Raw genomic sequence first — 24,016 nt, 5'->3', positions numbered from 1 at the left:
CAAGGAAGGAGAGTCCACAACATCCTGAAGGATACCGTTCCACAGTCAAACAGCTCATACTGTTTTTTCCCTGATGTTTACTCAGAATCTCATTCCTTGCAGCTTGAAGGCATTGGTTTGAGTCCTACCCTCCAGGGCAGAAGAAAACAAGCTTGTTCTCTCTCCTATGTGACAGACTTTGAGATACAGTATTTGAAGATGGCTATCATATCTCCTATCAGTACAGTGGTACCTCGACTTACAAAGACGATCCGTTCCGCGGCCGCTTCATAAGTCGAGGTTTTCGGATGTTGAAGCGCGCGTTTGGCGCATGCGTGAAGCAGAACGCACACGCCAGACACGCGCAGCGAAAAGACTTCCGGGGTTGTCAACTTTGGAAGTCGAAACCTTTGGAAGTCGAAGTGTTCGGATGTCGAGGTATGACTGTACAGTGGAACCTTGGTTTATGAACACCTTGGTTTACGAATGCCGCGGACCCATCTGGAACGGATTAATTCACTTTCCATTACTTTCAATGGGAAAGTTCGCTTCAGTTTAGGAACGCTTCAGTTTAAGTACTCCGTGGACCGTCTGGAACAGATTAATCCACTTTCCATTACTTTCAATGGGAAAGTTCGCTTCAGTTTATGAATGCTTCAGTTTATGAACAGACTTCCGGAACCAATTGTGCTCATAAATCGAGGTATCACTGTATCCTCTTTTCCAGGCTAAACATACCCAGCTCCTTCAACCATTCCTTATAACCCTCATAACCCTTGATCGTCTTGGTTGCCCTTCTCTGCACACATTCTCCATAAATTGTGGTGCCCAGAACTGGACAGAGTGTTCCAGGTGTGGCCTGACCAAGGCAGAGTAGAGAGGTCAGCCCTAAGGGTTTTGTGGGCCCCCAAGCAGAATGGCACCGGCGACTTCTCGAACCATCTCTAAAATAAGTGGGGCAAGCGAAGAAGAAGCCTTGGCAAGAACTTCATTTGCCAACTGTATACAGTAGTAGTTCTTCCTACACTGAAAGAAGCTGCAGCTTAATCAAGTCCTCAATTCTGAATGGAATGGGAAGTCCACACAGTGTCAAAAAACTTTCTTCTTTTTTGGGCCTTTTTGGTTGCCAACAGTTTTTCTGTTCTCTTTTTAGTGAATTGAGAAGGAGAGAAAAGTAAGGGAACTTTGCTTACATGCTTGCATTTCTGAGGGCAGGAGGAGTGCAAGTTATTTTCTGGGATGTAAGACTAACACAGTTTCATCTACAGACCTCGCCATCGTGCTGTTGGGAAAAAAATTAAGCCTTAGCTAGCTAGTCTATGAGGTAAAGGAGGATGCTATTCTTCTGTTATGTTAAATGCACATCATAGGTGGTATTCAACATAGTTTTACCAAAAATTAATGAACCTAAGTAAATTAAGTTCATTACTTTCAATGGGCCTACTCTTAGTTAAACTTCATTGACTACCACCCCATAATCTAAACAAATTTTATAGCAGATTTGAAGGAGGAACTCTATCCTTGTTGCTAGTTGCTTTTAAAGCATTTATCACTCTTGTATACTTGAGCGTATATGGAAGTCTTTCTCTGCTGGTTGCCAGAATTAAATTTCTGGTTGCCACAGGGAGACGTGTCCATGAAGTATTATACAAAAACTTGTATTCATTGACATAAGGCTTATTTATAGTATCTGTTGTTGTTGTTGTTTAGTCGTTTAGTCGTGTCCGACTCTTCGTGACCCCATGGACCATAGCACGCCAGGCACTCCTGTCTTCCACTGCCTCCCGTAGTTTGGTCAAACTCATGTTCGTAGCTTCGAGAACACTGTCCAACCATCTTGTCCTCTGTCGTCCCCTTCTCCTAGTGCCCTCAATCTTTCCCAACATCAGGGTCTTTTCCAAGGATTCTTCTCTTCTCATGAGGTGGCCAAAGTATTGGAGCCTCAGCTTCACGATCTGTCCTTCCAGGGAGCACTCAGGGCTGATTTCCTTAAGAATGGATAGGTTTGATCTTCTAGCAGTCCATGGGACTCTCAAGAGTCTCCTCCAGCACCATAATTCAAAAGCATCAATTCTTCGGCGATCAGCCTTCTTGATGGTCCAGCTCTCACTTCCATACATCACTATTGGGAAAACCATAGCTTTAACTATACGGACCTTTGTCGGCAAGGTGATGTCTCTGCTTTTTAAGATGCTGTCTAGGTTTGTCATTGCTTTTCTCCCAAGAAGCAGGCATCTTTTAATTTCGTGACTGCTGTCACCATCTGCAGTGATCAAGGAACCCAAGAAAGTAAAATCTCTCACTGCCTCCATTTCTTCCCCTTCTATTTGCCAGGAGGTGATGGGACCAGTGGCCATGATCTTGGTTTTTTTGATGTTGAGCTTCAGACCATATTTTGCGCTCTCCTCTTTCACCCTCATTAAAAGGTTCTTTAATTCCTCCTCACTTTCTGCCATCAAGGTTGTGTCATCTGCATATCTGAGGTTGTTGATATTTCTTCCGGCAATCTTAATTCCTGCTTGGGATTCATCTAGTCCAGCCTTTTATCCTGAGCTAAAACTGTACACCAGAACCTATTTCAATCTGTGATCTATCACTATAATCAAGTGGTTTGATATGGAGCTGAAGTAATTTGAAAATGAGACGAGAGCTTCTGGAGAAACTGAAGACCCTCTCCACAAAAAAGGAAAGTGGTCATTAACTTAAACATACAGAAATGGATGTAGATATTTTGGAACTATTAATGCCAATACTTCATATTAATATGTCCTAAATGCACGACAGTCCTGTTTGTTTGTTTTTCGGTCAAGGCAAGCCAGAAATAGTAGGGAGCAAAATCAACTGCGCTGACACAATGGGACTTCCTGTATGCATAAATAAATCTGAATTAATGACATCTGGAATTAATAGCATGACTGTAGCCTGATGAAACAGAGGCTGGAAAAAGTTTTGCCTTTATAATGAGGATTGCAAACTGTAGTAATTTTCAATTGGTAGATCAATCAACCCAAGCTTTAGTTGATTAATCAGTGGGAACCAATTTTAATAGTAGAACTGCAAGTTAAAGATATGTTATTTCCATTCTAGTGTATTGACTAATAGACAATGAAGAAGAAAAATATTGAATATAGCCTTATATTCTAGAATGAATGGCTTGCTAAAAAGAAGAAGTAAATTTTGTGTTTTCTTATACTCGCCTTAACATCTGAAAAAGCCACCTTATTATGAGGGGAGGATAACATACATATTTAAATGTAATCATTAACGAATTGCTTATGTGATAGATGATTAACCAACTAAAATTCTTTACTTGATTCACTGCCTTGGTATGAAGTAACATTTCTCTCTGTAATCTATTCTTGCTTACACTTAATTTCCAGAGCAATTTCTTAGGGCAAACATTAGAACAAAAACCTGTTACTTAGCCACAAAGATGACAGCAAATCCCTTGGCAGACTGGTATTTTTTTGGGAAGTTACAAAGCTTCTGATGAGGCAGATTCCAGTAATCTTTCAGCAACAGAAATGTGAAATTGCTGGCACTGAAGTAAGACTTCTTTGAAGAGGTTGTACTAAAAAAAAAAAAATGCTGTCTCTGCACAACAGTTTGGCAGAGGAACAAACTGAGGACCTCTGGGTGGCAAGTATTAGATTATTCATTTAAAAATAGAATGAATGCCCGCATTTCAATATTGGATTTTAAAGATTCTTTTATTCAACTACCCGTAGGTAAAGCAGAGTTGTTTGTTTGTTTGTTTTTTAAAAAGATATCATTTAGCAGGTTTTTTTTTTAAAAAAATCAAATCTATGCTTTATATTTTCTCATTTACAAGCATATTATATTTCTTTTCAAACTCAAAGTGAGTTGGTAGAGGACCTGTGTATTTGTGCTGGGTTTATAGAAGTACAAGGGATGCGGGTGGCACTGTGGTCTAAACCACTGAGCCTCTTGGGCTTTCCTTTCGGAAGGTCAGCGGTTCGAATCCCCGCGACGGGGTGAGCTCCCATTGCTCTGTCCCAGCTCCTGCCAACCTAGCAGTTCGAAAGCATGTCAAAGTGCAAGTAGATAAATAGGTACCGCTCTGGCAGGGAGGTAAACAGAGTTTCCGTGCGCTGCTCTGGTTCGCCAGAAGCGGCTTAGTCGTGCTGGCCACATGACCCCAAAGTCAGAAGTCCTGACCTCTCCACCTCAAATGCAATTTCTTTGTTCAGTTACGTATGCCAACGTAATTCTTACCTACTATTTTAAGGATCCAATTATTCCCTCTCTCCTAATCCACAGCTGCCACAGATCACACCCCTTGACACTCAGGGGTGTCTTCCTTTTCAAGGGAAGACCCCATAAACCAGCAGGTCCTTGTCTGCATGAGAGCTCTATAACAAGCAAAATGTTCCCACTCGCTTGAATCTGGGGGTCTGGCTCCATGCATCCATTGGAACAGCGTATGGAGAACTACCACTGATGCTGTGGCAAATGGTTATCTTTCCTTACTAGGGTGCAGTGAGTGAGACTCCCAGAACCAGGAGAGGCATGAAAAGGGCAGAGCAAAGACAGGCGGCATGCAGGCACAGTCTTCGATTGCTTGGAAGAAGCCCTGGAGAGGGGGAGACATAAGACGGATGTCGGGAGGATGGGACCTTTAGTCTCTGCAACCGATTTCATGGAGTAAGACCTACAGGGAATGAGCTGCTGTGCTCATTAGGCCTGACACTCAGTCACGTCTATGAAGATTGTGTTTTTTTCTAATACAGTGGTACCTTGGTTCTCAAACACTTTGGTACTCAAAGAACTTGGAACCCAAACACTGCAAACCTGGAAGGAAGTGTTCCGGTTTGCAAACTTTTTTCAGAAGCCAAACATCCTCTGTTTTGAGTTTTACCCTTCTGTTTTGAGTGCCACACTTTCGTTTTGAGTGTTACGCTTCTGATTTGAGTGTTACACTTCTCTTTTGTGTGTTACACTGAGGTCTGTCTGTTTTTGCTATTTATTTTGCGTTTTTGTTTTTGCAGTTCTTTTTTGTTTTGTTTTTGTGACTGTGTAGAACCCAGTTCAGCTGCTGATTGATTGATTGATTGTGTGACTGCAGTACATTGTTTATTGCTTTCATTTTATGGAGCAATGGTCTCGTTAGATAGTAAAATTCATGTTAACTTGCTGTTTTAGAGGTTGTTTTTTAAAAGTTTGGAACGAATTCATCCATTTTGCATTACTTTCTATGGGAAAGCACGCCTTGGTTTTGGAATGCTTTCGTTTTGGAGCAGACTTCCTAAATGGTTTAAGTTTGAGAACCAAGGTACCACTGTAAAGAGTTAGCTCCAACTTTTTTCTGTTTCATTTGCTGGCCAGCGCACTCTGTGACAGTAGAACATTGTGCCTTGTTGATTGATTGACACAGCCATTGTTGTGGGGATGTCTGCGTTGTTAATGAAAGCACATACATCTGCTTGTGTATTACAAATTGTTTTAACAAATAAAAATATTAAATCTATGCATTTAATTATATATATATATATAGAGAGAGAGAGAGAGAGAGAGAGAGAGAGAGAGAATATATTGCAAACACTTTATGATATGGAAATTTAATTCAGTGTACCCCCCCCCCCCAGGTTCTGTGTTAAAGTCTGGGAGGTTGGAACTACCCTGCTCTAAGTTAAAACCCTGCCACAGCATAATGAACTAAAAGAATTTGAAAACACGTCAAAGTGCAAGTAGATAAATAGGTACCGATCTGGCACTAAAAGAATCAGGGAGGAGTAAAGTGCTGCAATCACCTCCCTGGAAAGCAAGCAGCTTCTGGTGTACGTGCTCAGACATAATTGGCTCAGAGTTATGTGCAAACATGGTCAACATTTTAGAGATCATCTTTCTACATTCCATACTTCTGGAATCTGCAATCTATGGATAAATGCAAGCTAACTTCTTTGCATCAACACAACTACATGAACAATTACAACCTTCACACTCATATTAATTTATTGATTTATCGATTCAATGAATTTAAAGCCCTGCCATTTGTATTCTAATAGCCTGTGAAGAGCCACTGGTTCCCCATATGCAATGCAGGCAAGAAAGCTACAGAAAACCTCAGACTGGTTTTCGCAGAATGGCGATTGGCTGCAAACACTCCTACATGAGGTCAAGCAACTAACCCAGAATGTGGCAGCTAGACTTGGTGACTGGGAGCGGCCGCCGAGACCACATAACACCGGTCCTGAAAGACCTACATTGGCTCCCAGTACGTTTCCGAGCACAATTCAAAGTGTTGGTGCTGACCTTTAAAGCCCTAAACAGCCTCGGTCCAGTATACCTGAAGGAGCGTTTCCTCCCCCATCGTTCTGCCCAGACACTGAGGTCCAGCGCCGAGGGCCTTCTGGCGGTTCCTTCGCTATGAGAAGCCAAGTTACAGGGAACCAGGCAGAGGGCCTTCTCAGTAGTGGCACCCACCCTGTGGAATGCCCTCGCACCAGAGGTCAAAGAGAACAACAATTACCAGACCTTTAGAAGGCATCTCAAGGCAGCCCTGTTTAGGGAAGCTTTTAATGTTTGGTGGATTTCTGTACAGTGGTACCTCTACTTATGAATAACTCTACTTACGAATGTTTCTACTTACAAATGGAGCTCCGTCCGCCATCTTGGATGCGGTTTAGATAGGATTTTTTCTACTTACGAATTTTTAGATAGGATTTTTTCTACTTATGAATTTTTTCTCCCAATGCATTCCTATGGGATTCGACTTACAATTTTTTTCTACTTACAAATGTGCGTTTGGAACATTAAATTTATAAGTAGAGGTACCACTGTATAGAATACTGTATTTTAATATTTTGTTGGAAGCTGCCCAGAGTGGCTGGTGGAACCCAGCCAGATGGGTGGGGTATAAATAATAAATTATCATTATCATTATCATTATCATTATTATTATTATTATTATTATTAGCATCAATAAGGTCCAAGCTGGATAGGTGTGTTCAGCTACAGTAGGAAATAAAAATAAATCATTTCTGTGAATAAAAGTAAAAGACTTTTATTCCGCCTTGTTTGGACTTGCATGTGTTTGCAAGCAATACACATTATTGGTTTGGTTTGTTCTTGTTTTGTTTTGTTCTTATTTTTATTGTGTATTATGTATTTTGAAAAGAATAATAATAATATAATCCAGAGTTTTTAAGGTGTGTTACATCTAACAAAGCAAACAACAGGGCTTTTTTTTTTCCCAGCCGGAACTCAGTTGGAAGCCACTGCCATTATAAGAGAACAAGGGAGACATTTGTTGTGAGTTGTGGCACCTCGTTTTCTAGAAAAGTAGCACTAGGAAACAATAGACGCAAAATATTGAAAACATGTAACTAAGAATACATCCACAAGTCACTAAAAGCAACACTGGGTGCCGCCTTAAAACCAGATACACAAGTTTAAGAACGTAGGGATGAAGAACTGTAGGAAACAAACACTACAGCTACACTTTCCACCTGTAACTGTTTTATATCCAGTCTTATGTGTTGGGCCAGCAAGCTAGAAACTGTCACTTAAAAAGTGGAATTTGTGCCAGGAATCTAATTTGCGGGTTCTGAGTCAGCTCTTGCACCTTCCCTGAAATCTTCATGTCTGCACTTACTCTAATTAATTGCCTTCGGAGCTGAAGAGTTTCTGAAAACAAAACGCCAACCCCCCAAAAAAAACACGAAAAAAAGTTTAAAGCAAAAGTTAAAGTAGGATGCGCAGTGCTCACCTTTCAACCTCTCCTGAGGGCGGCATGATACGAAACACTGCACAGCAGCATCACTCCGTCTCGGGATGGTTGTAGAATTAACATTTCCCTCAAGCTCCAGTTTTGGAAATGGTACAGCAGGCTCCTAAGAGGAAGATGTGAAAAGAGGGCTAACCAGCCCGCTAGATATATCAGTCTCCCTATCTGCTACTCACTTTGTTCATTATTTATGAAGTGTTTATTGCATATTATCAATGCTCAGAGCTGAAAACAGAAAAACAGCCTTAAAAAAAGCATAATAGTCATTGATGAAGAAACAAAGAGATATCCAGCTAGAAAGGAGTCCTAGAATTTAATCCACTAGGTAATGATCCCAATTACTGCAGCAAATTTCCAAGAATCCCATTCTTTGCGCTTGAGGCTGAGCCATAAATTCCCTCAACTCCAATTTGGGGGAAAGAAGATTAGTGGGCAGAAGGGCACAACTGACCTACGTCTTCTGCACATTCTTTGCCATTTCTTGTTTTGTGGCAGAGCTACTCCTCCTCCTTAGAATCCTCGAGTTGGAAGCCACCATATTTATGTCATTTAATGCCCCTTAAAATGAGGTGGTATGATGTCACTGCAGTCTTGATCTGGGAACTGACTCAAACCCTGCAATCATCATTCGAGGCCTTTCTTTGTGTGCTTCCACCATGAGAGGTCCAGAGGGCAGAAACATGAGCTTTTTCTACGGTAGCTCCCCATTTGTGGATTGCTCACCCTAGTAAGGCTGGATGATGATTGTATTTTTAATATTCTATTGGGAGCCACCTAGAGTGGCTGGGGAAACCCAGCCAGATGAGCAGGGTATAAATAATAAATTGTTGTTGTTGTTGTTGTTGTTGTTGTTGTCCCTGTTAAGTTACAGGGAACCAGGCAGAGGACCTTCTCGGTAGTGGCGCCCACCCTGTGGAATGCCCTCCCACCAGAGGTCAGAGAGAATAACAATTACCAGACCTTTAGAAGGCATCTTAAGGCAGCCCTGTTTAGGGAAGCTTTTAATGTTTGATGGATTTCTGTATTTTAATGTTTTGTTGGAAGCCGCCCAGAGTGGCTGGGGGAACCCAGCCAGATGGGTGGGGTATAAATAATATATTATTATTATTGTTGTTGCTGTTGTTGTTGTTGTTGTTATTGTTGTCAGCATCAATATGGTCCAAGCTGGATAGGTATGTTCAGCTACAGTAGAAAATAAAAATAAATCATTTCTGTGAATAAAAGGAAAAGACCAAAAACTGCCTTGTTTGGACTTGCATGTGTTTGCAAGCAATACACATTATTGGTTTGTTTTGTTCTGGCCAGATGGGTGGGGTATAAATAATAAATTATAAATAAATTATTATTATTATTATTATTATTATTATTATTATTATTATTATCCAAATCCAGTTTAAAGCCCACATAGTGGTAACGGTTTCATAACATGGCAATATATTGTGAATCACAATGTGTGTGCGTGTTATGCAAAGAAACACGATGTGGGGGGAAACCGCGAAGTTCCTTTTTCTAAATCTCCAAAAGGACCCTCACCGCAGGGTTGGGGATCTCAGCCTTGCCTTGCAAGGCCCAGCACCTTGTAAATGTTTTCTGAAACAAAATGCCCCCTTCATCTGATTTGGCATTCCTTGCAAAAAACCCAACAACACTACAGTGGTACCTTGGGTTACGAAATTAATTCATTCTGGAGATCCGATCTTAACCCGAAACCGTTCTTAACCTGAGACGCACTTTTGCTAATGAGGCCTCTGGCTGCTGCCGTGCCGCCGGCGCACGATTTCTGTTCCCATCCTGAGGCAAAGTTTGTAACCCGAGGTACTACTTCCGGGTTAGCGGAGTTTGTAACCCAAAGTGTTTGTAACCCGAGGTCCCACTGTATTCATGTAGACAGCATTAATGGCTATCTTGCCATCAGTGAAATTACATATACAGTGGTACCTCGGGTTGCAGACCTGATCCATTCCAGGGTGCCGTTCGCACCCTGAAAAGTCTGCAACCTGAGCAGTTCTTTTGCGCATGCGCGAAAGTGTGATATGGGCCAGCTTTAGGGGTAGGCAGGGTGGCGCGGGGGCGCCAGGGCGCTGGGCCAGCAAGGGGCACTGCGCGGACAAAGCCGCGTGGAAGCTGTGCTGCGCGCTGCGCCCGCCCACCGGAGCGGGGGCCCTGGAGCGATCTCCGCACCACAGCGCCAGGGCACCCGACCTGCTTGAGACGGCCCTGAGTGTGATATAGTGCTTCTGAGCATGCACAAAGTGCACAGAATGTTTCTGTGCATGCGCGAAGCACACAGAACACTTCTGCGCATGCAGCGAAACCCGGAAATAAGCACTTCCGGCTCCGCCACATTCGCAACACAAAAAAATGCAATCCACAGTTGATTAGAATGGCAGCAATTATCAATATTCAGAACCCTACAAATTTGAAGCATGGGGAAGTAATTTTTTTATAATTTGGCATAATATTTGGTTTAATAGATATATATTTGTATAATTTGGAATAATTGGTTTGATAGGATTGATTTGTAAGTGAAAATCTAATAAAAATTGATTTTAAAAAAACAAAAAAAATGCAATCCGCAGTGGACGCAACACAAGGTATATAAGTGTAGTTAGAACTGGCTACATAATTGGCTACATAATATTGTGGCACCATTCCTGATTAGCTGTGATCACCTATGAGTGATTCAGAAAAGAAAAGGCATTTGGGAAACAATAAGCACCGAAGCAACAGCATCCAGGAAAAACAATGGAACCAACCAGGACTGGGGAAAAGAAGATGGATATTCACAGAATCCAAATGTGCTTCTTCTTCTTTTTTTGAAAATATTTCTACCACAACAAATTTTTGGCCTGGAAGTGAAAACCGGAGCATATTCGGCATAGTCCCTGATTATGCCCATCAAAAGCAGAATGCAGAATAGCGTTTCTTCTGACCACAACTGGCTTCCCATTATTACTCCATCTGTGAAGGCAGCTTGTAGCCTTGTCAAGACAAGAAAAACTGTGCCAATGGTAATTTTCTGACAGCCAGCTGGTTCCCTTCTCTCAGTGGCTGCCACATATGCTCTGTAATGAATGCACACCAGAATGGCTTTGGAAGTAAATGGCAAACCCTTTGGCTTTTCAAAGTTTCCCCCTCTCTCATCAATAACAATTCCAAATTCATTCTGACATTTGCTTGGTAAAAATAAACAATTTACTAAGCAGAATTAGTTTTGAAGGACTAATTAACTGTTCTACTGGTTTTTTAAAAACCTGATTACGATTCCCTCACATCCATGTCTATTAAAAGCACTCTGCCTTCATTCAAAACTATTTGCAAAAACATGCCAACTTGGCCTCTATTTCGCAAATCTGAATTCACAGGCGAAGTAGATCTTGCTTTCAAGGTGCAATTATTTTCAGTGGTTCTTTTTTTAATAAAAGAGTTCTCATTAAAGCTTTTAGACCATTTCAAAATGGGTTGGAATTACAGCCAAACTACAGTCAGTTGAACTTGGGTCCCTCTGAAAACAGTGGGATAAGTTAATCGTGACCTAAGTCCCACTGATTTCTGAGGAAATTACATTTCATTAGCTTAGTCTGGATCCAACCCACTGTAACTACCGGTATTTTCTCATGTCTGCCTTTGTGCATTTTGATCCAATCAGTTAATAAAGTGCCTAATACAGTATGTATTAGGTGTTGCACATTTATTTTATTTGTTTAAAAAAAGCCTCTGTTGATAGGCTCGCAATTCAGAAATTGTTAGAAAACAAGGGGAGTTGGGAGGTAGGGGAAAATGTGATACAAGCCTGGACAGTCTGGAAGGAGGACAGAAGACAACTATTAACCTAAGAGTAGGAATGAAACAAAGACTGTAGCTAAGAAGTCAAATACATTGGGAGGGAAATGAAGGAGACAAAACAAATAGTTTGCAGCAATTCCTGAGAGAGGACAATGGCAAGTCATGGACTGGCTGGATGCTGAAGAGCAGTTGGATGAACCAGCTGGGGAACCCCAAGAGAAGAAGGCTCAGAGCCCATGGAGTGGTGGTGGGAAAATTATGAGTGGTCAGAGGGAGAAGACTGGGAGGACAAGATTTCGGACGCTAAGGAGTTAACAGGGTTTAGTGAGCAGGAAGAGCCTGTGGCAGAGAGCAGTACAGAATCAGTAGCTGGAGAGCAGGAGGGCCAAGAGGCAGACTGCTGAAGAAGCCAATGTGTTTTGCTCCTCTCCTCACTGGTCTCCCAGAACCCACAGTGATATGAAGAGGGCAGAGCAAAGACAGGCAAGGAGGCAAAGTCTCAGATTTGGGAAGGACTGGTCAGTGGGGAAGAGGCTTACGACAACTGTGGGAAGGTGGGCATCTTCTGTCCCCACAACTGCCTGATAGGCGCAAAAACGACCAGGATGAGTTGCTCTGCTCAGGAGGCCTGGCCTCCTAAGCAGACTTTGTTTCATTGAGTTACCGTATTTTTCCGTGTATAAGACTAGGTTTTAAAACCAAAAAATTAGGTTTAAAATTGGGGCTCGTCTTATCAGGGCAGTCTCGAGCAGGTCGCGTGCCCTGGTGCTGAGGGGCGGAGATCGCTCCGGCGCCCCCACCCTCGCAGGGCGCAGCATGGTTTCCGCGCAGCTTCGCACGCAGCGCCCTGCCTACCGGCCCAGCGCCCTGGCACACCGCGCCACCGGGGGTCTACCTAGAGCTGGCCCTGCATCTTATACACGGGTAATGCTGAGGGGTGTTTTCTTAATTTGGAGTCCCCCAAAATAGGGGGTGTCTTATACATGGGGGCATATTATACAGGGAAAAATTCAGTAATTACACTGATGTCATTTGATTTATTGCTGACATGGGGCTTCCCACCTCCTTCCCACCACACCCCCCAAAATTGGCTCTAGGGGATTTAAGAGAACCCCCAGAACAGTGCTCGGGGAGGGGAATCTTTCTATGGGGCAAGCTACAATTGCTTGTGCAGATGGAATGTTCACCACAGAGTGGCACTGAATTCCACCCGACACCCCCCAAAAAATAACTCTTTCTTTGGAAACAGATTCTGTTCTCAAACCTTTACGATACAACTCGCAAATTCTCTTATATGGAGAATTCTGAATACATCACAGGGACAAACTATTACTAAACACACATACCTAATAGGAGAGGCAGCTGTAAATTAACGGCAACCGGGGGGGGGGGGATCTGCTTTTCTAGCTCTCTGATAAACAACAGAATCAATAGCTCAACAACTGATCAGTACACTGCCTAATTAGAGAGCATTCAGCTAGTGAAACAGAGCTGTCATGAAAAGGTTCCATTAGTGTCCCAGCCAATAAGAAAATAATGGATTTTTAAACATATCCTGCTGTACTAAGCTGGGATGCAGCAGGGAGGGAAGTAGTTCAGGTAAGGGAAAAAGAGAAAGGGTCATGCCCCATTTCGCTATAGTCTTCAGCCGCAAATGGAATTACAATTGAACCGCAAGCACAACCTATAAAAAATAAATTTCTGTTTAAAGTGAGTTTGATTCAATAAAGAGCCGGTTGTATATTCTTCAAAAAGAATGTGCTAGAAGTGTGGGTGCATTTCGTACGTACATAGCCATAGTTGGGGGGCGGGGGCAGGACTCAAACAACTTTTAGTACAGGATTTCAATAGGATATTCAACTGTGGGGTGTTGGTAAATCTCCTGGGGAAATAAAATTTTAGTGAAGGTCATTGATCCTGTTTCATAAGACCAACAGGACCCTAATTTGTTGATAAAAATTCCACACAACTATACATCAAAGGTACAGTTGTTTTCATTTTTAATTCTGATATAGGGTAGCTTATGACTATTATTCTGCATGAACAACTCCTGTTGTTGCACTACAGTAAATAAGAATTACAAATGTCCCTATGTGACATTTCATCCTGTTTCTCCAATATAACCAGAACAAACTTAGTTGGTCTCTAAGGTGCGGGTGGCGCTGTGGGTTAAACCACAGAGCGTAGGGCTTGCCGATCAGAAGGTCGGCGGTTCGAATCCCCACGATGGGGTGAGCTCCTGTTGCTCGGTCCCAGCTCCTGCCAACCTAGCAGTTCGAAAGCACATCAAAGTGCAAGTAGATAAATAGGTACCGCTCCAGCGGGAAAGTAAACGGCATTTCCGTGTGCTGCTCTGGTTCGCCAGAAGAGGCTATGTCATGCTGGCCACATGACCTGGAAGCTGTATGCCAGCTCCCTTGGCCAATAACGCGAGATTAGCGCCACAACCCCAGAGTCAGTCATGACTGGACCTAATGGTCAGGGGTCCCATTACCTTTACCGTTAAGGTGCTACTGGACATTTTTTTTAAAAAAATTATTCTAATATAAACATTATGGTAGATGAAGTAAAGCATAAGATGTATTGCTTCCCCATTAAACCACAGTGCTTAGCTATTGCAAAAACAGGTAGACTTCAACAAAGTTAGTTGCTGTTGTTTGCCTAAAAATTCATGAATGGAGAAGGGTAAAAGGTAAAGGACCCCTGGACAGTCAAAGGCGACTATGGGGTTGCGGCGTTCATCTCGCTTTTAGGCTGAGGGAGCCTGCGCTTGTCCACAGACACCTTTCCATGTGGCCAGCATGACTAAACCGCTTCTGGCGCAATGGGACACCGTGATGGAAACCAGAGCGCACAGAAATGCCATTTACCTTCCTGCCATAGCGGTACCTATTTATCTACTTGCACTTTGACGTGCTTTCGAACTGCTAGGTTGGCAGGAGCTGGGACTGAGCAACGGGAACTCACCCCGTTACAGGGATTCGAACTGCCAACCTTCCGATCAGCAAGCCCAAGAGGCTCAGTGGTTTAGACCACAGCATCACCCGCATTCCTTAAATGGAGAACACCTCCTTTGGTCGCCCAATCATTTTGGGTTGCAATTGTATTCTGGAGCTCCTCTCACAATCTGTAAATTATTTTCTGAAACTATTCATACCCCAAGTTCCATCCTGTATACAGGGCAACGTATTTAATTAATAGACTGCAGTTGATAAATGTAGAACAAAGAGTGCCCAAAGAGCTAGAGAAGGGGAGGGTTTCTGCAGCTGCCCAATGATAGGAGAACTGGTAATATATTAAGACAGTGTCAGTCCTTAACCACCACAATTTTGGTGGGATAGGAGCTAGGTACAGTGGTACCTCTACTTACGAATTTAATGCGTTCCGAATGCACATTCGTAAGTCAAAAAAAATTGTAAGTCGAATCCCATAGGAATGAATTGGGAGAAAAAAATCGTAAGTCGAAGCAACCCTATCTAAAAATTCGTAAGTAGAAAAAATCCTATCTAAACAGCATCCAAGATGGCGGACGGAGCTCCATTCGTAAGTAGAAACATTCGTAAGTAGAGTTATTCGTAAGTAGAGGTACCACTGTATTTGTAGAGGAGACAACCCAACATTAGAAGAAGCAAGACACTGTTTCTTGGGTCACCTGCAAGCTAGGTACTTGCTCTTTGAACAAACCATGGTTATAACAAACTATGCCTTAGTGTTATGCACCCAATGTAAATACTAACTGGTTGCTCTGGTTCTAAGAGGATTTTGTAATAATAATATTCCAAATGAATTTTCAAATTAAAAAAAAATAGCAATGTCAACTGTATCAGCCCCCTCTCCTCATGGCGGCTGTTACATAATGATGCACACATCTCCCAGAAATGCATAAACAGAGATAAATGCTTTGCATACTGCGTCTGTTTGCCTATCCAGCCTTCTGAGAACCACTAGCTGGATCATTCCACGAATGTTTCCTTCCATGGACATGGAACGCCTCAAGGTCTCCATAGCTTCATGATTGGATTTTCCAAGCAGGGATTCCCCATTCACTGCAATCAGCTGGTCATTTATTCGCAGCCGTCCATCCTGCAAAGGAAGGATATAAAACATCTTAAAATGAAAAATCCCAGATAGCAATAAACGGAAGAATATTTGCTTTTTAAAGATAATAAGAATAAAAACGCTTGCAAGTTTTGCGTAGGATTTGTGAAGTATTAAAGCACAAACTGACAAACATTCATTTAAAAAATTATTAATGTGTATAACCTGGGAAACCTATTAGGAAAGTGGTGAATGCAAAGGGGAAAGAAAAATGTCATCTTGGTTATTGGCTACTTCAAAGCGTGAGGGCAAATCTTATCAGAGAGAAGACACTAAAGGCAGATTTAGCAGATTGTTGTTGTCAGAGGGTCGTCGTGGCTACTCTAGAGTAACTCCGCTTGAGTCCAGTTTGTCTTCAAATACGTTTATTGTGCTAATTATTTACAGTGTAGAGACAGCTTAAAACATGACCTCTCATCCCGAATCAGAGTCCGGCAATGGAGTACGTCTGTTCCTATGCCAGCAAAGTAGTCGGGGCACCCCAAAATGCCTCCCCCTTGACCTGCCTCTCGGCGCTCTCCTTACTTCTTGCGCCGGAAGGAGCGATGCCCTTTCAGTTTCCTCCGAGAGGTTGGTGACCTGGCTCTCCAACATACCTGAGCCCCTGTCTGCATCTCTCCGCCCCCAAGCTTTCCCATTGTTCCTCACTCGGATTTCTCTCCCCCCCCCCCCGGAGTCTCTTCCTCCCCCTCTGGCTGCTTCAGAGCCACTAGTGCTCTCTGTACTTGACGAGGTGGACATCAGGATGATGGGGGCTGGCTCCCTGTAGGGAGTCACCCTTACATCCGTTGTTGTTGTTATTGACAGAATCAGCTTCTTCCAAAATCTGTTCCTTACATTGGATACTCAGTCTGAACTAGTGGAAATGTACAGGCCATTCAAAGGACCATGCAGTGTGTTCTGAGTGCACCACAGAAGCCCCATTCAGAAAGGCAGAACCCAACAAGCTGTGCCAAAAAACCTGTCAAGAATGTTGCTCTTGGCCCGACACAATACGAGAAGCTGAAGAAAAATGGAAGAGCGTCAACCTAGAAGACTTGCACAGGACTAAGGAAACATTTGGATTTTAATTTGCCATTGAAAAATAAATAAATCTCTGACCACCAACCAGATTTTGAGTGACAATCCACAATACACCAGGGGGCGAGGCTGTCCAGAAGTTACTGAGCTACAGCTCCTATCATCCTTGACCATTAGCCATCCTGATGGGAGTTGGATGGCAATAGGTTCCCCATCCCTGCCGTAAGACAGGTGGTACAAGCATGATGAAGCGTCAATCTATTTCTCAATTCTCAATCTATTTGCCACATCTCAGGTGGAGATTTGTGTGGTACTGAAGCCACAGGTTTCTTTAGGATAGCGAGGGAAAGTGAAGTAAACGGAAGCGGGCCATGCAGGTCATTTCAAGATGCAGCGCCTGCCGCTGATTAATATGCCCTACAGTCTACAACCTTTATCTCGATCATAGAGATATGGTAGTACTTCTTTATTAAGGAAGTGGTTTTTTCTTATCTGAGAGACATCTTAGTTCAAATTATTCATGTTGATGCCATAAACCTGAAGAAACCTAATATGGGCTGAAAGGGTTTGCGGTAAAAAAAGAAGAAGAAGAAGGGGGGGGAAAGACCCATAGTAGAGGAAGCAGAATTGAAAAACCATTAGGCTGCTTACAGTGAATTTGATTCAATCATAACCTCATTAAGAGTTTTCTATAAGCACTCGTCAGGGTTGCTTACATTTCTCATATATCTTAGTGGTCCATAATATGTATATTTGCAATTCAGATACCCCCATCGTTAAAAGCATTCAATGTATTTGTGTTACACTGATGCTAAGTCCAACTAAGCATTTTCTCCTTATAACTTGTGATGAAAGCTGTTACAAGAGCAGGGTTCAGAACAAGGAGCACTACCGCACAACCGAGGAAAAAACGGGTTATGAACAGGATGAAAAAAATAAATAAACCAAATTAGTGAGGCAAGAGATGGAAACTTATAGTAAACACAAGAGCTCTAATCTAGGTAACAAAACATTTCATGAGTGGTGCAACATCCTTCACAACCAGAATCTCAATCTTGGACACAGCGGGAACATTTATAAACATTTTGACAACCTTGTATTGTCACTATTACTGTATACGCAACATACATTTTTAAGTCACAACACCACAAAATATATTCACATTAACATTCTACTTTTTAAAGTGCTAAATGCAATGGTTTCATAGACAAGTCATGACGGTAAAGTCGTATTAGCTTCTGGAGTATCACGTATTGAAATTTGTATTTTCTTTTATTTTTGCTTGTAAAAATACAAATGTAGAAACATTTCTATAAATATACACACTAGACATAAATATCACGCAAATGTGTCAGAATAAACATTACCAACAATTCAATATATCATCATATGAAAAAATAAAACCTAAACTTGAATATTTTAAAGATTTTTTAAGTATCTACTCCATTAAACCTACTCTAAGTGTCTACAATTACTTTGGTACCAACACTATCACACCTAATTTTATTTTAGCAGCAAAAATGTGCTAAATGAATCTATTGTGCTAAATGAATCTATTTTAAATTATTGTATCATATACATTATAAAGTTGCATTATACATAGCTGCCAAGTTATCCCTTTTTTACAGGGATTTTCCCTTATGCTGAATAGGCTTGCTCGCGAGAAAAGCGAAAACTTGGCAGCTATGGCATTATAATGGGCTTCTTCAGGAGAAAGGGTAGGGTGCAAATTTAACAAACAAATAGGGCCCATATTTTTTGCAATTGTTCCTTTCTCCATTTCTCCTTGCATCAGTAAGTTTGGACAATTGTGTTGCTATTTTTTTTAGCATTATTATTTATTATAATTCCTCCCCCCCAACCTTCATTTTTTAAAGCCCACCTTTCATTTGTTAGGATCCCAGAGCAGGCTTGCAAAATCAATTCAATAAAAATACATGGATCAAACAGCTGTATCAAAACAATAAAACAATGTATAAAATATATTACAATTACAATATATTATATTGCAGCAGCAACCCATCCAACTGTTCCAGGCAATACCTTCAGCTCACAAGAACCTGAAGGGAAAGGTTGTTGTTTTTTTCCCCTTTAGTTGGTGCTGAAAGACCACTAGTCCAGGGGCAGACATCTCTTTCTCCAGGAAGGGAATTTTACATCCGGGATGTGGCAGAAAGAAAGGCCCCGCCACACTGCTGTACAGTGGAACCTTGGTTCTCAAATGCCTTGGTACTAAAACACCTTGGTTCCCAAATGCCAGAAACCCAGAAGGGTTCCGGTTTTCAAACGTTTTTCGGAAGCCGAACGCCAATGCTGCTGTCAGCTATTGTTTCTGGGGCACCCGGACCAATCAGAAGCTGTGCCTTGGTTTTCAAAAATTTCGGAAATCAAACAGACTTCTGGAATGGATTAAGTCTGGTGCTTTTGTATTTTGCTATTTTGCGTTTTTGTTTTTGAGGCATCTTTGGTTAATTTGTTTTTGTGACTGTGTGGAACCCAATTCAGCTACTGATTGAGTGAGTGATTGATTGACTGATTGTGTGACTGCAGAAAAGGATAAAAGCCCCCCATCCAAACAAGGACTACCATCAGTGCAGAAAAAAATAATAATTTTAATTTTTATATACTTATTTATTTTATTGTACAGTGCAATTGATTATTGCTTTCATTTGATGGATCAGTGGTCTCGTTAGAAAATAAAATTCATGTTAAACTGCTGTTTTAGGGGTTGTTTTCAAAAGTCTGGAAAGGATTAATCCCGTTTTGCATTACTTTCTATGGGAAAGCACGCCTTGGTTTTGGAGCGCTTTGGTTTTGGAACGGACTTCCAGAACGGATTAAGTTTGAGAACCAAGGTCCCACTGTACAGTAAATGGACAAAAGCACAAAGATTCACAAAATGTTTAGGGGTATGCGTCCCCCTGCGTCCCCCCAGAAGAGTAGCACTGCCCAAAACCAGACTTGAACTCAGATTGATCCGGGTAATGAGAGTCATCCAGGAACACTTGGCCATTGTTCCATTGCAGTTCTTTTACCACTTTCTCCCCAAAAGGGCCATTGGTGATTGGTTATGGGGAAGAGAGGGGGAGGAGACAGGAAGATTCTGCTTTTGTGTGGCTGCATGTGTATGCAATAACAGGAAGTTGCAGTTTCATTCAGTAAGTAAAGAAAACTTGCCGTATTCTTTTTTTGTATTTTTTTCTTTTGTATTAATAGTTGTCATATGGTTTTAGGGGGGGATATCTTTTGAAAGTTTGGACTGAAGACAGCAAGACCACCTCATTTTTTTGTAATAACAAATTTTAAGCATGGGACTGTGTGTGCATGTTTCAGTGAAGAATTGCAGGGGGGGAAGCAACCTCAAATATCTTTAAAAAATTCCTTCAGTAGCACCTTAAAGACCAACTAAGTTTTTATTTTGGTATGAGCTTTCGTGTGCATGCACACGAAAGCTCATACCAAAATAAAAACTTAGTTGGTCTTTAAGGTGCAACTGAAGGAATTTTTTATTTTAGCCTTGCTTCAGAAAAAAACACCTTGGTGGGTAGCACCGGCTAATGTGTTGGCAATTCAGAAAATTAACATGGATAAAAAGGGGTTAACATATGAGGAAATAGTGACTAAATCCAAAGAAGGATTTAAATTGAAGACATATGAACAAATAAAGGATAGGCTGGCAGGATGGATACAATATCACCAAATTAATGATTTGTTTATGAAGGATAGGAAGAATTTGGGTTTTGAAGAAAAGAAATCTAATTTTCAAATTGAACTTTTGGGAAGTAACCAAAAAACGTTGTCTAAAATGTATAACCTACTGCTAGATTGGCACACAATGGACGAGGCAGTGAAGGAATCAATGACAAAATGGGCAATCGATATTGGGCACAATATAGAAATGGAGGCATGGGAAAAACTGTGGCAGGAAAATTTAAAATTTACCGCCTGTACAGCCTTAAAGGAAAACGTTATGAAGATGACCTATCGCTGGTAATTGACCCCGGTCAAACTAGCCAAAATGTACAGACTACAAAATAAGGCTTGTTGGAAATGCAAAACAGCTAACGGAGAATTTTTTCATATGTGGTGGGGGTGTCCTAAGATAAAAAACTTTTGGGAAGCGGTCTATAATGAACTCAAAAAGATACTTAGGTACACCTTCAAGAAAAAACCTGAAGCCTTTTTATTGGGGCTGTTAGATAACGAAATTAAAAAAAAACTGACCAGCGATTTTTCTTGTATGCCACAGTGGCCGCGAGGCTACTAATCGCCCAAAAATGGAAGTTACAAGAGGTACCTCAGATTACGGAATGGCAAACGAAGCTATTAGACTTGATGGAAATGGCTAAGCTAACCTATAGAATAAGGGACCAGGGTGACGTGAAATTCCATAGAGAATGGAGTAAGTTTGTAGAATATGCAAGAAAGAACTATAATGGAATGAAAACGTTGGCGGTAATGAGTTAAATTCTTCATTGTTGATTATCGAGAATAGTTGAAATACGCGAGAAGTGAGAACTAATATACCCGCGGGTGGGGTGGAGGGAAGTCCGAGCTGGAGACAGCTATGTATTGTTTGGACTAATATGTAATGTATAAGTTGCTGAAAATGGAAAATCAATAAAAATTTATTGGTTAAAAAAAAGGAATTTTTTTATTTTGCTTCGACTCAGACCAACATGGCTACCTACCTGTAACTCAAATATCTTATTTACTGCAATGTCTTGCACCGGTTTAATTTCCCTGCCCAAAGTGATACTTGGCCAATGAGAAAGGAACAAGGTACTTGTCAGTGCAGCATTAAAAAGTGTTTGGTTTTGGAACGGACTTCTGGAACGGATTAAGTTTGAGAACCAAGGTACCACTGTATTTGAAGCCACTCAGATTGACAGCAGTATGAGCAGAATGTCCCCTGCAGATCGTAAGCTTAGAGTCAGCAAACAATGAAAGAAGGGCTCTTTAGAATACTTGGGCCACACAGCTATATGCTCAAAGCTATATGCACAAATACCAAAGTCTTAAATTGTTCACACAGCGGCACACAAGCAGAAATCATTTTCCACTATGATGGTTTCATAGTAAGATATATGGTGCAATCTTTACCCCCCCCCAATTTCTCCTTTTAAATCTGCCACTCCACATCCTTTATGTAAATATACTGCATGAAAGAAGTGACAGAGATAATTAAATACTGGGGAGGGGGAAAAAAACGTTAGAACGTTTCTAGGCCACAGTCAAAGGAAGTGTGCCCTGTGACAATGCCGGCAGGAATTCACCTAGAGGAAGTGATCTGTAACAGATAAGGGTCTCCCCCCCTTCTATTAAAGAAGCACAGAGCAGGCATTAGACACGGTATTCATCATCTTTTGTATTCTAATAAAATCCTCACCAAAGAAATCATTCATTTCAATGGCTGAAGGAAAGAATGAGTATTTTATTGTTGTGATCTTTTTTTATGGAGGTTTTGAAGAGCTCTTCCACTTTTTGTGAGCACAAAAGCTCACTTCTTTTGTTAACATTTAACTCTAGCCATTTTAGCGTTGCTTCAGAGTCCTTAAAAGTATCTTCAAACCTATGGAAGATTTGTTCGAATGGAGCTTGGAATGTCTGTTCTACAAATTAAGGACAAGTAGATGGGTGTCTTGCTCCATTCTGAGCAGACGACAGGATATGCTGGGGTGTGCTAATCTTGTGTTCTTTTCAAGTCAGGAAAGCTAGAGCTTTCACAGGAAAGTGAGAGCTGTAATAATGCTGGTCCAATAACCACAAAGAGGCCTTGTGAATTAACAGGCCAAGATAAAGGCACCGAAATCAAACATGCAAAGGAGGAAGAGAATGGTGAAGGGTGAGGATGTTGGCACATTGCTCATTCACAGTTCAATAAACTATGGTATATTGTTAGCTCAATATTATTACACCAGCAAATGGGCCATGGAGTGTCAGTCTCCTATAAAGACCATTTCAGCCAGAGTCCAGTGCTGCTTTTCGCTAGCAGTGGACCCTGGTCAAGTACTCTTATATAACTTCTGTGACTTCATCCCAATGCTGGTGGGACTAAAATAAGAGGACCATCATCATTATCATCATCATCATCATCATCATCATCATCATCAATTGAATTTATATACCACCCTATAACCGGAGGCCTCAGGGCGGTTACAGAATAAAACCAAAATATAAAACCACAAGATACATAATTAAAATAAAAATAACCACCAATAACACCCCCCAACCCCCCAACCCCACATTTTAAAAGGGCATGGGTTGTTGTGACGGATTGGTCTAGTTGGCAATAGAACTCCAGGGTGCAGAGAGTTAAATCCCAATCTCCTGGATAAATGACACATTCCATTCCTGAGGGGCGGGACTGCAAGGAGTTTAAAAGGAATGGGAGGCAGTTAATTCGGTGGAGAGGGTTGTGGGAGTGAGGGAGAGTGTGGGTAGGCGTAGGAGATCTTAAAGTGTTCTGAGGAGTTTAATTGAATTATATTATCTAGCCATTGTTAATTGAAACTAGGAATATGATCTAAGAGCCTGTACACATGAAACCATTACGCATTTAAAAGTCATCTAGTCTAAATAAAGCTTTCTTAAATGTTAGTGGATGTGCTTAGTTATTCCAGCTGGGTATCTAAACTCACAGAAGTGGTGGCTCAATAGAGGACAAAACTTACCTCGGGTGTAGAGGCGACGGTTTGTGTCTTAGAGTTACACTGAGGAGGCTTAGGAGGATAACCTGGGGTGCTACAAAGTTGCCAGAGTGGAAAGGGCAAACTTTTGCAGTGGGGAATCAAACTGTAGGCAGGAGGTTATTCCGTCAAACAGCCTGGAGTTTCTCATGATACCAGGCCACGTAAGCTGGAAGACTGCCAGGTGAGCCTTTCTGGGGAGGTGCCAGGTGAGCCTTTCTGGGGAGAGCATTCCACAGATGGAAAGCCACTGTAGAGAAGGCCCGTTCTCATGTTACCACCCTTCAGACCTCTCAAGGAGGAGGCATACAAAGAAGAGCCTCAGAAGATGATCTCGGGGTCCGGGTATGGGAAGAGGCGGTCCTTGAGGTATTGCGGTCCTGAGCCATTTAAGGCTTTATAGGTCAAAACCAGCACTTTGATTTGGGCCCAGAAAATAATTGGTACTCAGTGCAGTCAGACCAGGTTCGGTGTAATATGTTCAAACTGTCTTGCTCCGGTGAGCAACCTGGCCGCTGAATTCTGCACTAGCTGAAATTTCCGAACCGTTTTCAGAGGCAACCCTCCGTATAGCGCACTGCAGTCAGTAATCTAACCTTGAGGTTACCATATGGTATATATCATACATTTATGGTGGGAGTGCAACAAGCTTACTGGGTTTCAGTGACACATTTCCGATGTTGTTTCCAATATTATT

At 41.7% G+C, this 24,016-nt stretch overlaps 1 protein-coding gene across 2 annotated transcripts in view; it reads right to left on the bottom strand.

The window, feature by feature from the left end:
- Positions 1-24,016, bottom strand: part of PARD3B (par-3 family cell polarity regulator beta) — a 539,269-nt gene that overhangs the window by 315,864 nt on the left and 199,389 nt on the right. For both annotated transcript variants that reach the window (XM_060281957.1, XM_060281959.1), the window contains exons 12-13: positions 15,422-15,595; positions 7,709-7,832 (exon numbers count right to left, since the gene is read on the bottom strand). In XM_060281957.1, the coding sequence (XP_060137940.1) occupies positions 7,709-7,832; positions 15,422-15,595 (298 nt within the window). The remainder of the gene's footprint in view (positions 1-7,708; positions 7,833-15,421; positions 15,596-24,016) is intronic.

Source organism: Zootoca vivipara, chromosome 1 (assembly GCF_963506605.1).
Source record: "Zootoca vivipara chromosome 1, rZooViv1.1, whole genome shotgun sequence".
In the NCBI taxonomy this organism is placed as follows: Eukaryota; Metazoa; Chordata; class Lepidosauria; order Squamata; family Lacertidae; genus Zootoca; species Zootoca vivipara.
This window is presented reverse-complemented; position numbering and strand designations above follow the sequence as displayed.